At 37.5% G+C, this 15666-nt stretch overlaps 1 protein-coding gene across 1 annotated transcript; it reads left to right on the top strand.

Moving 5' to 3' along the window:
* Positions 1-2777: 2777 nt before the first annotated feature.
* On the top strand, positions 2778-12289 carry LOC306856028 (bile salt-activated lipase-like; the record flags this gene model as incomplete). The annotated part of the gene is made up of 11 exons (XM_079394994.1): positions 2778-2843; positions 4144-4291; positions 4390-4509; positions 4793-4990; positions 7797-7927; positions 8064-8171; positions 8497-8611; positions 8925-9111; positions 10875-11078; positions 11157-11354; positions 12016-12289. The coding sequence occupies 11 exons, from the start codon at positions 2778-2780 to the stop codon at positions 12188-12190; spliced, it is 1650 nt and encodes a 549-aa protein (XP_079251120.1). The 3' UTR covers positions 12191-12289.
* Between the last annotated feature and the right edge of the window lie 3377 nt (positions 12290-15666).

Genomic DNA, 15666 nt, shown 5'->3' with positions numbered 1-15666 from the left:
CTGAATGTGAGTAAATTCTTCAAAAAAGCTCTCGACATACAGTAATAAGAGAGAAGTTATGACTTAAGCGTTTATATATATATATATATATATATATATATATATATATATATATATATATATATACGCATACATACACACACATACACACACACATATACACACACACACACATACAGTCATGGCCAAAAATATCGGCACCCTTGGTAAATATGATCAAAGGAGGCTGTGAAAATTAATCTGCATTTTTTATCCTTTTGATCTTTTATTTAAAAAAGTCACAAAAATCTAACCTTTCTTTGGATAATTAGAATTTAAAATGGGGGGAAATATCATTATGAAATAAATGTTTTTCTCTAATACACATTGGCCACAATTAACAGCACCCTTTTATTCAATACTTTTTGAAACCTCCATTTGCCCGTTTAACAGCTCTAAATTTTCTCCTATAATGCCTGATGAGGTTAGAGAACATCTGACAAGAGATCAGAGACCATTCCTTCATCCAGAATCACTCCAGACCCTTTAGATTCCCAGCTCCATGTCTTCAGTTCACCTCACTCATTTTCTACAGGGTTCAGGTCAGAGGACTGGAATGGCCAGCAGAAGCTTGGATTTGTGCTCAGGTTTGTGTTTGGATTATTGTCCGGTTGGAAGATCCAAACATAGCCCATTATAAGGAGTCAATTATTGATTTTTTTTTTATCTGTTGGTATTTGATAGAATCCATGATGCCATGTGTCTAAACAAGATGTCCAGGACCTCTAGCAGAAATATAGGCCCACAACATCAAAAATACAGCATTATATTTCATTGTACACATGGGGTACTTTTTTATCCCTGTTCACCAAACCCATCTTGAGTGTTTGCTGCTAAAAAGCTCATTTTTTAGTTTCATCTGACCATAGAAGCCAGTCCCATTTGAAGTTCTAGTCGTGTCTGATAACTGAATATGCTGGAGTTTGTTTTTGGATGAGTTAGGATAATTCTTGAAACCCTCAAAAACAAGCCACTTCACTAATTTGTGAAGCTCAATTATCTTTTGCTGCACATCAGAAATATATTCTTTGTTTTCTCTCATTGTGATAGATGATTAAGGGAATTTGGGCTTTGTTTTCCCTCCTATTTATATTTCTGTGAAACAGGAAGCCATGGTTGGATAATTTCATGCTCATCACCTTGGAGTGCTCAAAATTGTGAATATGAATGGGAATATACTTCAGAGATATTTTACTCATAAGAATTTCTAGGGGTGCCAATAATTGTGTCCAATGTGTATTTGAGGTTAAACATTTCATAATGAGATTTCCCCCCATTTTAAATTCTTATTATCCAATGAAGGGTTAGATTTTTGTGAATTTCAAAAGGAAGTAAAATATCAAAAGGATTAACAATGCAAATTCATTTTCACAGCCGCCTTTGATCATATTTACCAAGGGCGACGATATTTTTGGCCATGACTGTACATATAAATATTTATTATTACTTTAAATATAAAGTTGATATTCTGATTTTTTTTTTTTTTTTCAAGAACATTTTACCAATTCCAAACCACATCAATCTTAACTGCTATTCATTTTGAATTTAATCATTTATAAGTGATATATAATTGTCCATGAAGGCTGGAAGTGAAAAATATGATTATTAGGCAGGTTTTCTTTTACAGAAAATGAGCCAAAAAAGAGATTCAACTCCGACTAAAAGTCAAAAATTATTAAATGTCCATGAGAAGGATGCAATATTAATGCAATACAAGAATTTGCAAAGTTAAGGCATGACCATTGGACAGAGAAATGCTCATTGGGTCAGCACAGTCAGAAAAACATAGGTGCAGAAGAAAAGAGACATGTTAACTGCAAAATAATTAAGAATTATGGGTAAATAAAGAACTGGGGCCGGTTGCAGACTGGCCATAACTTTTTATATTCAGTTATGAAAAGGTGGACTGGTCTTATTTGTATTGGAAAAGTAAGACTGATAACCACGTGGGCAAGTGCTAGTAAGTTTTGTATAGTATTTTCTTTACTCTTCAACAAACTGTCTAAAAAAGGTAATATGTTAATTATTTAAGGTCTGAGATGTGGAGATGTGCATAAACATTATGGATTTTAGGCCAGCATTGCCGTCTAATCAGCTAATATTGTCTTAAATAAACTGCATAGCACTTCATCTTTTATAACATGGGATTTTGACCAAATATATTCAATCTTGTTTTTTGTAAAATGTTGCAACAAGATGTGATTTTGTTTTTTGTGAAAAATAACAGTTTTGGAAATATAAGGTAATAAAAAATATTTGTAAAAATACCTTAGTAACTACAAATGAACATGTAAAACAAATATCTATTTTAGATCTAACAAATATATATATATTTTTTTTTTTTAAATCCATTGTGGAACATGCCCCCAGTTCTCACCGTTTTCCCCCCTTACCTGTTTGCATCTCTGGACTTAATTTCTTCAAAATTGCATTGATTAACAAAAGTCTTTGTGGAATTATCCTGCAAGATGGCACAAATATTTTTTTACCTTTCATAAATATTCCTTTGTAATGGAAAAATCTGTGTTTTTGAGATTACAAAAAAAAACTTCAAATGAACTCCACACTAATTTTCCATGTGAGTTTAACAAAACTGCACATATGTTGTCCAGTTAATACATTAATACAGGGACTGTGTACTTTAAAGATATGGCTTTGGCGCACCTTGAAAAAGAGATATGATTTGGCTGTTTATAAAAGCGGCAGAACTCCCTTCAATGCCACACTTGCAGCGACTGATGATGGAGATGCTGGGAGTTTTCATCTCTGCTGCCCTCATCCTGGGCACAGCAAATGCAGCTTCTGTAAGTCATGATATGAAATTGATGAAATTTAATATCAGATTGATTTTATAACCACATGGATGTTAATTTGGGGGGGGGGGGGGGGGGGGTATTTGATAGTATAATAGTTATGCAAGACTTTGGGATGGAAAGACTTCATATCGATGCTTTTTAAAGATCGGACTATTTATCCTATGCAGTCCAATAAATATACATATTATGAACCGGTGTAAACTATCCATCACTGAAAAGTAATGTGGCCAAAGCCTAAAGGGTATTCTTGCCTCTTTTTTTTTTTTTTTTTTTTTTTTAAGTATTTTGCATATTTTTACCTAAAAATGATACGGAAATTGTCATTTGTTATGCCTTTAGATTCTGTTTTTGTGTTTGTGATATACATCTTTTAACAATTGTATTTCCTATATTTATAATATATATTTTTATAAATAAAGTTAAAGTCGTGACGTATTGTCAAGTATGGTGACCCATACTCGAAATTGGTGCTCTGCGTTTAACCCATCCAAGTGCACACACACAGCAGTGAGTAGTGAACAAATCCACACACACACACACACACACACACCGTGAACACACACCCGGAGCAGTGGGCAGCCATGCTGCAGCGCCCGGGGAGCAATTGGGGGTTCGGTGCCTTGCTCAAGGGCACCTCAGTCGTGGTATTGAGGGTGGAGAGAGCGCTGGACATTCCCTCCCCCCACCTACAATTCCTGCCGGCCGGGGGCTCGAACTCGCAACCTTTCGATTACGAGTCCGACTCTCTAACCATTAGGCCACGACTTCCCCACTATGGGTCTTTGTTATATTATGCTTAACAGTAAAGTAAATGCTTAACAGTTCATTACATATGTATTAGAGAAGTTATTAATAAGTATTATACTTTTAATACAGGGCTCCTAAAACATGATAATGGGGTGAAAATATGAAATGGAAAGACTTTGCATTATTCTAAGAAACACTGCCTCCACTCGCAAAATGTTAGCATTCCCTCACAATTTTTCACAACTTAGCATTAATTCACAAAAGTTTCAGTTCCTTGTGACCAAATATAAAGTTTCTCATGGAAACGTAAAAATTGTGAATGAGCACAACAGTTTTGTGAGAGAATGTAAAAGCACAGAATTTTCCTCCAATGTCAATTTTTTTTCCATCATATTTATTTTAACTTGGTAACTTGGTCTTATTTTTACGACATAATTTTTAGTTGAGTACCAAAAAGCAGTAGAGATGAAAATTTTGCAGAACATGGCTAAATACACTGTAATGCAATTTCTACCAAAAATAAACTGTGAACATGTTGCAGTTGGGATCTGTGTACACCGAGGGAGGGATGGTACAGGGAAAGAGTCACAGTGTTGGACTCTTCCGCTATATGGACGTGTTCAAGGGAATCCCCTTCGCCGCTCCACCTGGTAGATTACAGAAGCCCGTTCCTCACCCAGGCTGGGACGGTGAGTACACCTGTCTGTTTAGATGTTTTCAGGCACAGCTAGGGTCTGAAATAAGTGAGTGTATTGACCGTGCACTGCTGTTGACTCTACCTGCACAGGTGTTCTGAAAGCCACCGACTACAGAAAGAGATGCTTGCAGCTCAATCTTCTTGCTACTGATGTTGTGGGCAGTGAAGACTGTCTCTACCTGAACATCTGGGTTCCTCAGGGCAATACTGGTAATGCAAACTTGCTCTAAAATCACAAGCCAACACGAAATGTAAGTTAAAGGATAGTTCACTCAAATTACAATCCTGTCATTATTTACTCACTCTTATGCCATTCCAAACTTCTGACGGACAAAAAAGAACATTTGAAGTCAATTGGCTCCAATGTTGTTTGACAGTGTTGTGTTTGATGGGAGAATTTTGGAGTTTGATGGGTGAACTATCCCTAATTTAGTTACAAATCTGGTGTCAAATGAATGAATTTACCCCATGTGGCTTGACACCTCCTTTGCAGTGTCTACAAATCTGCCTGTTATGGTGTTCATCTATGGTGGTGGCTTTCTGCTTGGTGCTGGTCAGGGTGCAAACTTCTTGGACAACTACCTGTACGACGGACAGGAGATCGCAGACAGAGGAAATGTCATTGTGGTGACATTCAACTACCGTGTCGGATCCCTGGGATTCCTCAGCAGCGGAGATGCTGACGCACCTGGTAAGAAACTGTAAAAGATTTCATTTGAATAAGAGTCGAATACAAATATACACACATGGTCAGAATTGTTGGGGTCAAAATAGAACTTTAATAAAATATAAAAGTAAATAAATAAATAACTTGTAATTAAATTGTATTATTTACAAATTACAATTGTAGTTCTAGACAGTTACCTATGGCTATTATTTTATTAATACAGTTGTCTGATTGATTTTATGGTCTCAAGCATTTAGAAATCACGCAAAAGAAGTTTTACTACGAAAACCATGGTTAATTTTTGTAAGGGTTGTGATGTCCATGTTTTTTTTGTTGAAGAAATTATAAAGCCTGTGTCATCTATAGCAAAACGGTGGCCAAAGATTAAAGATTAAGTGGGTATTTGAATTAAATGTTTGGTCAATAGCCTATTAAACAAGGATTTGATAGTCCTGTAAGTGTAACAGCAGCAATTACCAGGCCATTTGGCTCCCTTTGCAGACATTTGTAATAGCATGTAATAATAAAAAAAAAAACAATACACCATCACAAAATTTGTAATGGTTTTACTGGTTATAATGGGACTTGTATTGGTTTTAATGAAAACTGTAATGGACCCTGTGGGTCTCTACTGGTAATTGGTCACCTTCTATTGGTGGCTTGTTAAAACCGATAAATCCTAGTGGAACATTTCCCAAAACACACTACAGAAAACCATTTTTTAATGGTTTTAATGGTTAACAGTTGATGGTTTGTAATTTTTGTAATGGTATTTGTGATTTATTTGTGATGGTTCTAATGTTTTTCAGCAGGGTTGCCTCGTTGTTTTTATATAATGCATTTTAAGTAATTTTAAAGGTTGTTGTTGGCTTAGGTTTGATTTTATAATCACAAAAATATTATCTTAATACTTCTTTGTATATTATTATTTGAAGTAACAAAGCCATGGTTAATTTGCGGTTACCATGGTTACAATAACCATGACTTTTTCTTTTTTTTTTTATGTTAAAAAAACCATGGCTAACTTTCTTAAGTGAACATCGAAATTCATATTATATGCGTTGGTGGTGGTGAAATTATTAATGATATTAAAACACGTTATTAACCTCAACACCCAAAAAAAGTTTCACATGATTATGAATGTAGCCTACCTGAAGGCGCACGTCATCATCACTGATCTGACTTGCAGGTGTGGGGGAGAAGGGGGTTGCTGGAGGTGTGAATGGTTGTGTGAAGAGGTTCAGAGTGGGTGTGGGTGGGGTGTTTTTTTTCAAACCTGCAGAAGAATTCAGGTCGTCTGCCAGTTGATTCTCCAAAGTGCTGGGGGATGGTGTCTTGTAACTGATGATATCTTTCATACCTTTCCACACTGAAGCAGAATCACTGGAAGATAATATGTTCCTTAGCTTGCCAGAATAATTCCTCTTTGCCACTCTGATCTCCTTTTCCAGTGTGTATTTGGCCTGTTTATACAAGACTTTATCCCCCTTTCTGTAAGCATCTTCTTTGGCCTGACGGAGCTGTCTGAGTTTTGCCGTGAACAATGCTTTGTCGTTGTTGTAAGTTAGATGAGTCTTGGTAGGAATGCACATATCCTCACAGAAATTTATATAAGATGTTACAGTCTCTGTGAGCCCGTCCAGATCATCAGCAGCTTCAAAAACAGTCCAATCAGTGAGAGAGAAACAGGCTTGTAAATCTCGCTCTTTTCATTAGTCCATCTTTTAACAGTTCTTAATACAGGTTTTGCAGATTTAAGTTTCTGCCTGTAGGTCGGTATGAGATGAACCAAACCGTGATCAGAGAAGCTCGTGGGACAGAGTGATATGCGTCCTTTATCGCTGTGCAACAGTGATCCAATATATTACTCTCTCTAGTGGGACATGTGATGTGCTGTCTGTATTTTGGCAGTTCGCGGGAGAGATTTGCTTTATTAAAGTCCCTGAGAATTATTAAAACAGAGTCTGGGTGTTGTTGTTCTGTGTCTATGATCAGATCAGCGAGTTTCTGTAAAGCTGATCTCGCGTTCGCATGCAGTGGAATGTAGACACTCACAAGAATGAACAAACAAGTCTCCCGCGGCGAATAGAACGGCTTGCAGTTAATGAAGAGCGTTTCTAGATCAGAACAGCACATCTTCTTTAACACAGTTACATCTGTACACCACCTCTCATTGATTTAAAAGCATGTCCCGCCGCCACGCGATTTACCTGTTGATCCTGCATCGCGATCTGCTCTGATCTGATCAGCTGGAAGTTAGCCAGATGTAGTAAGCTGTCCAGTATGTCACCATTCAGCCAGGTTTCCGTGAGCAGCAGAGTTTGAAAAGTCCTTGTTTGTCCGGGAGAGCAGAAGAAGTTTGTCTGTTTTGTAGAGAGCGGAGATTCGCTAGATGGATGCTAGGCAACGGCATTCTAAATCCACGCTGACGAAGCTTCACAAGCGCGCCGGCTCGCTTCCCCCGTCTGCGCGTCCTGAAGCGTTTGACCAGAGCTACGGCTGCGCCAACTACAATGTCTCTAGCAAATAGTTTTGCTAGAGAACGAAAAAAAAACATTGAAATATAATTTTTCCTCCAATCTATTTTTTTTTATTGATTTTAAGTATTGCATTTTACGGAAAATCTTCAAAGCACTGAAAGTTTTTCTCCTGCCTCATTAATTCCATCGCACAAGCTAAGCTTCCCATTAAATTCTAAAAAATGTTCTCTGAATGTTCAAAACAACCAGTTTTTTTTAAATGTTTAAAAACAATTCTTGATCGTGAATGTTAAGGTAGCATTCCATTTTTTATCATTTAAATGATGACCTGAGCATATCTTGCTCGACAGGAAACTACGGCCTGTGGGATCAGCACGCCGCTATCTCCTGGGTACACAGAAACATCAGGAATTTTGGTGGCAATCCAGACAACATCACCATCTTTGGGGAGTCAGCAGGAGCCGCCAGCGTCAACTTTCAGGTACTGCATAATTTTTTTTTTTTTTTTACTTGCATGCTTAGGTATTACATTTTAAATCTTTGTGTGTTGCTATGGCTGCAGAGTGAGCATGTTCTCACTAATATAGTTTCTGATTTCTGTGTCCCATCTTGCACAGATTCTTTCTCCTAAAAACAAGGGCCTGATCCGCAGAGCTATCTCACAGAGTGGTGTTGCTCTCTGTCCCTGGGCTGTCAACAGAAATCCACGACAGTATGCTGAAGAGGTGAGCTTCACCTTCATGAATGTCCCACATTGCCAAGTACAAAAACAGACATTGCGTACAGTGCTAGCATTTGATATAAGGTGGTCGCAAAATCCTATGGAATTTGTTTACTCTCATTCCCAGCCTTTTGCATGATACTTTAGTGTACACTTGCTAGTGTTTACTTAGTGAAGTCATCTGTTCTGTTTCACATACCGAATGACATTTCAGTGTTTTTTGTTAGTTAATAATTAATGTATTGATATCACAACTTGGTTTATGTCTACAATTCATACAATTATTTCTTTAAAGCTATATGGGTAAATTCTTTTTTGCACACCTTTAGATCGCAAAAAAGGTAGGATGTCCTACTGATAGCGGGATGGTGGCTTGTCTGAGGAGGACAGATCCAAAGGCTGTAACTCTTGCTGGGAGTGTGAACTTCAGTACATCTCCTTCTCGTAAGAAAATTTAGAGTGACTGCTTGTGCATTTTTAGCCCTTTACATGTTTTTAAAGCAATAGTTCAACCAAAATTAACATTAATTTACTCACTGAAGAGGAGTCAACGATGATACAATTTTCATTTTTGGGTGAACTATCCCTTTAATATGGCTAAACGTCCGCTCACATTATTTTATTTCAGCTAACGTTTATTTTATATCAAGCAATCAAACTCATTTTTTTGCTTTAGTTTTAGCTATTATAACTCTGGCTCGAAACCACAGTAAATGCAATGCAAAGTCGAAATATCAAATCTGACCATCTTTTCCAGATCCCATTGTACACAATTTGGCTCTGTCGCCCGTCATCGATGGGGACTTCGTCCCCGCTGAGCCTGAAACCCTTTTTGGGAATGCCGCTGACATTGATTACATCGCTGGAGTCAATGACATGGACGGCCACATCTTTGCCACCCTTGACATCCCATCAATCAACAACGCACTGGTGTCCACCCCTGTGTAAGTGTACTACATTAAACAGTCATCTGAATTTTTAACGACCCCATAAAATCAGAAAGAGGCTTTTATGGCTTTTGTTTATGTCTGCTAGCATGATGATTGGTCGCATGAAAAATGGGTGGGTTCAAACAAAAGGTGCTATCTTCTAAGTTGTGTATCAGATCCAGATGAAAATACCTGTAAATAAAAGCTGAAATGTTAATCTCTCATCTCATATTCATCTATTGATATCAAGCCCAAATGTTTTCAGTCTACAGCAAAAATAAAGGAATTGGCCTTATTGTTCCAATACTTTTGGAGGGCACTGTATATGCTAGTGTACTATTAACTTAAAGTTTAAGAAGGCCTATACAGACAGTTTTTTTTTCTGGCCACAATATATATTTAGTATTATTTTAAACATACTGTATGCTTTATGTCTGTAAACTCTGCACTTAAAGGGTTAGTTCACCCCAAAATGAAAATTCTGTCATTAATTACTCACCCTCATGTCGTTCCAAACCCGTAAGACCTTTGTTAATCTTCGGAATTCAAATTCAGATATTTTTGATGGAATCTGAGATCTTTCTGACCCTCCCATAGACAGCAACGCAACTGTAATATTCCCAGATCCAGAAACGTAGTAAGGACATCAGTAAAACAGTCCATGTGACATCAGTGGCTCAACTGATGTCAACGCATACGCATTCTTTACATTGATTACGTTCTTGTGTACTCTTGCGGAAGACAGAAGTCAGGAGAGAAGAATTGTTAAATAAATTATTTTTGTTTTCTTTGCACACAAAAAGTATTCTCGGAGGTCTTACAGGTTTGGAACGACATAACAGTAAGTAATTAATGACAGAATTTTTTCATTTTGGGGTGAACTAACCCTTTAAGAAAATACATATATCTAATAAAAAGTGAAACATTTAAAGGGATAGTTCACCCAAAACTTTAAATTACCTCATCATTTACTCACCCTCAAGCCATCCTAGGTGTATATGACTTTCCTCTTTCAGATGAATGCAATGACAATAATGTTAAAAAACGCCCTGGCCCTTACAAACTTTATAATAGGATTGAATGGTGGTCGGGATTTTGAAGCCTAAAAAGTGCATCCATCCATCATACTCCACATGGCTCGGGGAATCAATAAAGGCCTTCTGAACCTGGAACGCCACTCTCTAGTGAACGTGCGTACGACAGTTAGCGGAAGCTAGATATTACTGTATATAAAAACATGAATATTTTTCTTACACAAATGCATTGCTTTTCTTCAGAAGGCCTTAATTTTTTGCCTGTTTTTTTAAATATCTTTAACATACACTACCGATCAAATGCTTGCCGTCAGTAAAATCTTTGTTGTTGTTTTTAACATTTTACATTTAACTATTTTACTCACCAAGCCTGCATATATTTGATCAAATAAATTAATATTTTTTATAATATTATTGTGGAAAAAGTGATCCATTTTTTTCAGGATTCTTTGAACAGGAATTTCAAAAGAACAGCATTTATTAAAAATAGAAATCTTTTGTAACATTATAATTAGTGCATCCTCGCTGAATAAAAGTATATTAGGAAGTTCATAAGAACAGCATTTGTTTTTAGAAAAGTCATTATAAATGTCTTTGCTGTCACTTCTGATCAATGTTATGCATTCTTGCTGAATAAAAGTATTGATTTATTTTTTAAATATCATACTGATCCCAAACGTTTTGAACGGCACTGACAGGGGCCTTTATGGTCATGATTTCAAAACTACTATTGATTTCTAACAGGGAGGAGGTCAGGGAGCTCTCGATTGCTCTGTCTGAATCTAGAGGAGTAGATGCTGGCATCGCAACTTATGAGGAGTACACAGTCAACTGGGGTAGTAAACCTAGTGATACGGACATTAAGAAAACTGTTGTGGACATGGAGACGGACTACATCTTCCTGGTGCCAACCCAAGCGACCCTGTACCTCCACTCTGACCATGCCAAGTAAGTTGATCTCATCTTATTTACTGACCTAAAATAAAACTGAACAGTATAAACCTTAAAAACAACCTTTCTTATTAGATCTGGAAGAACCTACTCGTACCTGTTCACTGAGCCCTCTCGCATGCCTGTCTTCCCACTCTGGATGGGTGCCGATCACGCTGATGACCTTCAGTATGTGTTTGGCAAGCCTTTCAGCACTCCTCTGGGCTACTTTCCTCGCCATCGTGACGTCGCCAAATACATGATTTCCTACTGGACCAATTTTGCTCAAACTGGGTATTTAAAGATTAAAATACTTACAATATTATAATACTTCATCATATTAAATGGGTCTATATAGTTTTTATAATTATTTCAGTTTTGGTTGTTTTAGTACATGAAAGTACAAGATTTCAGGAATAGTTCAGCCAAAAATGTTAATTTACTCTCCCTTAAGCCATTCAAGATGTAGATGAGTTTGTTTCTTCATCAGAACAGATTTGGAGAAATTTAGCATCACAGTACAAATGGCTGATAAAAATATTACAAGTATCCAAAAGTAATCCATATAACTCCAGTCCATCAATTAATGTCTTCAGAAGAGAAATGCTGCGTGTTTGTAAAAACAATTTCATCATTAAGACGTTTTTAACTTCAAATAATTGCTTCAGGCCTCTATCCATAATACTTGTCTGAATGAGGAGAGAAGTATGCAGCAAAAAATAGATTATTGACTGGTATGTTGGCCAGAAGTATCCATTGGTGAGCAAGTGATGTGATGCTAAATTTCTCCAAATCTGTTCAGATAAAGAAATAAACTCATTTACAACTTGGATGGATTTTGGGTGAACTATTCCTTTAACGTTACTTTTATTTCAAGTAAGATTTAGTTAACTATATTAACCCTATATGTCATTTATAACTTCCATCATTTTCTGTCTCTCTTTCTCCCTCACAGTGACCCCAACAAAGGTGAGTCCAGTGTTCCTGTAACCTGGCCTGAGTTTGCCAGCAGTGGCCATAAGTACCTGGATATCAACAACAAGATAAACAGGGACAGTGTGAAGCAAATGTTGAGAACGCGTTTGGTTTACTACTGGACTACCGTCTTTGCCAGCTTTCCTGGTGTCTAGAAGAACTGAGCACTACCAAACTGATTAGAGAATCATGTAGCCATTCTAGCAGTGAATATGATTCTAAGATTCATACAATAAACAAAATATATTATGATCAAAACAAGCTGTCATATTTTCTGTATTGTCTTGCCATTAAAGCAAAAGAATGCAATGCTGTTTTGTGCTCCAAAAAGCTGAGAGAAAGTTTACTGAAAATAACAATTTCTGTGATTCTTATAAGCTCTGAAAACTCCACTACATTAAAACCGATATAGTAATATTGTGGATAAATGTGGAGACTGTTCCTTGGCATGGTCACATAACCATTAACAATAACTCCTCCTGGTGTTATCGGTCCCCTTAAAAAAAAAAAAACCATGGACATAGAATATATAATACATCTACAAGGACAGCAAACCTGAGCTTATATTAAACATCTAAAGTAGTTAACCCTGAAAGTGATTAATGCTTATGTGTTGGTGTATTACTGTGGTGACAACTTACATGACAAGTGATACTGTATGTGTTGGTGGACACGTTTAACCTTCATGACCCCTGTCATAGTTGGCCGCTAGCATCAGTCAAAAAAAATAATAATCAGCTCTTTCATGTAAAAAAAGAAAGAAATGTAATTAGATATAATGACAAATTATATGATGATCAAATATTAAAGGAATAGTTCAACCAAAAATGAAAATTTGCTGGAACTTTACTCACACTCAGGCCATCCATGATGTAGTTCATCACAGGGTCAGATTTGGAGAAGTTAACCATTACATTGCTTGCTTGCCAATGGATCCTCTGCAGTGAATGAGTGCCGTCAGAATGAGGCCAAAAGGAATTTTGGTAGTTTTTCATAAATTACTCAAATAAATACAAAGGTCTTGTTTATGGATTGCAATACTGGTTTGGTTTGACAAAGCAATTACAATTCTTACTCTATTTGGAAAATATCACAAAGTAAAATATATACAATTACTGGCCACTTTATTAGCTACACCTTGCTAGAATCGGGTTGGATCCCCTTTTGCCTTCAGAACTGCCTTAATTCTTCGAGCCATAGATTCAACAAGGTGTTGGAAACATTCCTCAGAGATTTTGGTCCATATTGACATGATAGCATCACGCAGTTGCTGCAGATTTGTCGGCTGCACATCCATGATGCGAATCTCCCGTTCCACCACGTCCCAAAGGTGCTCTATTGGATTGAGGTCTGGTGACTGTGGAGGCCATTTGAGTAAAGTGACCTCATTGTCATGTTCAAGAAACCAGTCTGAGATGATTTGAGCTTTGTGACATGGTGCATTATCCTGCTGGAAGTAGCCATCAGAAGATGGGTACACTGTAGTCATAAAGGGATGGACATGGTCAGCAACAATACTCAGGTAGGCTGTGGGGTTTAAACGATGCTCAATTGGTACTAAGGGGCCCAAAGTGTGCCAAGAAAATATCCCCCACACCATTACACCACCACCACCAGCCTGAACCGTTGAGACAAGGCAGGATGGATCCATGCTTTCATGTTCTTTACGCCAAATTCTGACCCTACCATCTGAATGTCGCAGCAGAAATCGAGACTCGTCAGACCAGGCAACATTTTCCAATCTTCTCTTAAAGGTGTTTTTTATGATTCTTTAAATTTTATAAAGCAACAGCAAAGCTGAGAAGAGATCGGTTACTATAAAGATAAATTATGCATTTGTTAAAACTGAGTTTTGCTGTGAGATATCAATGATAGGCCTAAATCTATTTGATTATTATGCATATAGATCTAAATTTTAAGATTAGAAGAAGGTCTTATGGAGAACACTGATTGTCACAGTGTAGGCCTATGTGACATCAGTGGTGCCACGGAGAATACACTGATGTTCTCACTGTCACGTCTGTGCTCATCCACGGGCGTGTTGCTCCTAGTGTGGATTATTGCTGGGAAGTTTGGCTCTTTTCAAAGATTTGGCTCTTTTGGCTCGGCTCTTTCTATTTTAGCTCAATTTAGCAATTGTGAATGGTTTGTGTGTTGGTAAGCAATATTTTATTCAGTGTTTTCATGAAAGCCTTATTTTTATGCATTTTTTGTTACAAAATTTAAAAAGAAAATACAGAGTTACTATTATTTAACATTTTAATAAAACTTTAATCTAACAATTGAACACAGAACCACAACAAACAAATCAAATAAATAAAGGCAAAAGTATTAAGAAACTTTAGTCTTTCGTGCAGGTTGGCATTCAGAAATATCAGATGCCTCAGCTTGGATGGGCTGATGCGATTTCTCCTCTCTATGATTATTTGTCCTGATTTTGAAAGCCTCTATCTGAAGGGACCGATGATGCAACAATGCAGTGTCTTCCTATCATTACCTATACCAACGTGCATGCATTTAAATCCGGCTCCCCTGCCACTCTCTGTCGCTCTGTGTACCTGGCCTGTACCATTACACTCGCTATCTTTGGAGCATGTGTCTTTGGAGCAACATGTTCCTGGAGCAACATTCCAATCAACCAATCAGAATTGAGGGATAACTTTTAAGGAAATTTCAGTTTCAGGCTTTCGATCAGGGTTAGGTGCTTCTTCACCCTTGTTAATCAGCTATCATTTCCCACAGATTTTACAAATAAATTATGGGTAAGAGTAAGTTCAGGGGTAGGGATTGGGTTAAGTGTATATTTTTGGACAGTAATGTTGATCCAGGAACATGTCTTACTTGGCAAAATCATGGCGACCTGTGTCCCCTTCCTTCTTTCACATCCTAGTCTGTCCTCCCATGTGATCAGCCCAGGGGTCGGCAGCTCACGGCTCCAGAGCCGCATGTGGCTCTTTCGTCCCTCTGTGGTGGCTCCCTGTAGCGTGGGTGTACAATATGCGGAGGAGGTGCCCCCCCGACTCTTAATACAATCTAAACTCTTCCTCTGCACCGTTTCTCGGTCAAGTGCGTTAAAATAGAAGTTTTCCAGGGCCAATGTGAGTAAATCTAGATTTGAATTAAAAGAGAAAAGATAGTCACGTCGTTTTGGATACGTTTTATTCGTATTCCGCTGAGAGCGCTGAACACTCTCATGCGCTGTATGTTTCATTCATACTCGAAGCCAGAGGCCGCTCTCGTGCAGAAAGTCCAAAACGGACTCATAAGTTATACGTTACATTCAACTTATTTTGATGCATACGTACAACGTCAACCAACATTTACGCGTCCTGTGTTGTTTCATGAAGTTCTTCCCCACATTTTGATTTAAAAATGTGTTTTATATATCACTTTTGTGTTATTGATCAATGAGGAATCCCATGACACTTTGACTGCTGAAAAAATGAGAAATAAAACTGTAAGACATTTCCAGTGATGTGATTTTACCTCACCTGCGCAGTTTTATTTAACATTTTGCCAGTTGTTACATACCCAACATTGTCACACTCTTCACATCTCCTCTCTCCAGCATGCGAGACAATCTAAACTGTGCTGCGCAGACGCAAATCTGAAACTGAAATACCTCTCTGTT

Source organism: Barbus barbus (genome assembly GCF_936440315.1).
Source record: "Barbus barbus genome assembly, chromosome: 36".
NCBI classification, from domain to species: Eukaryota; Metazoa; Chordata; class Actinopteri; order Cypriniformes; family Cyprinidae; genus Barbus; species Barbus barbus.
This window is presented reverse-complemented; position numbering and strand designations above follow the sequence as displayed.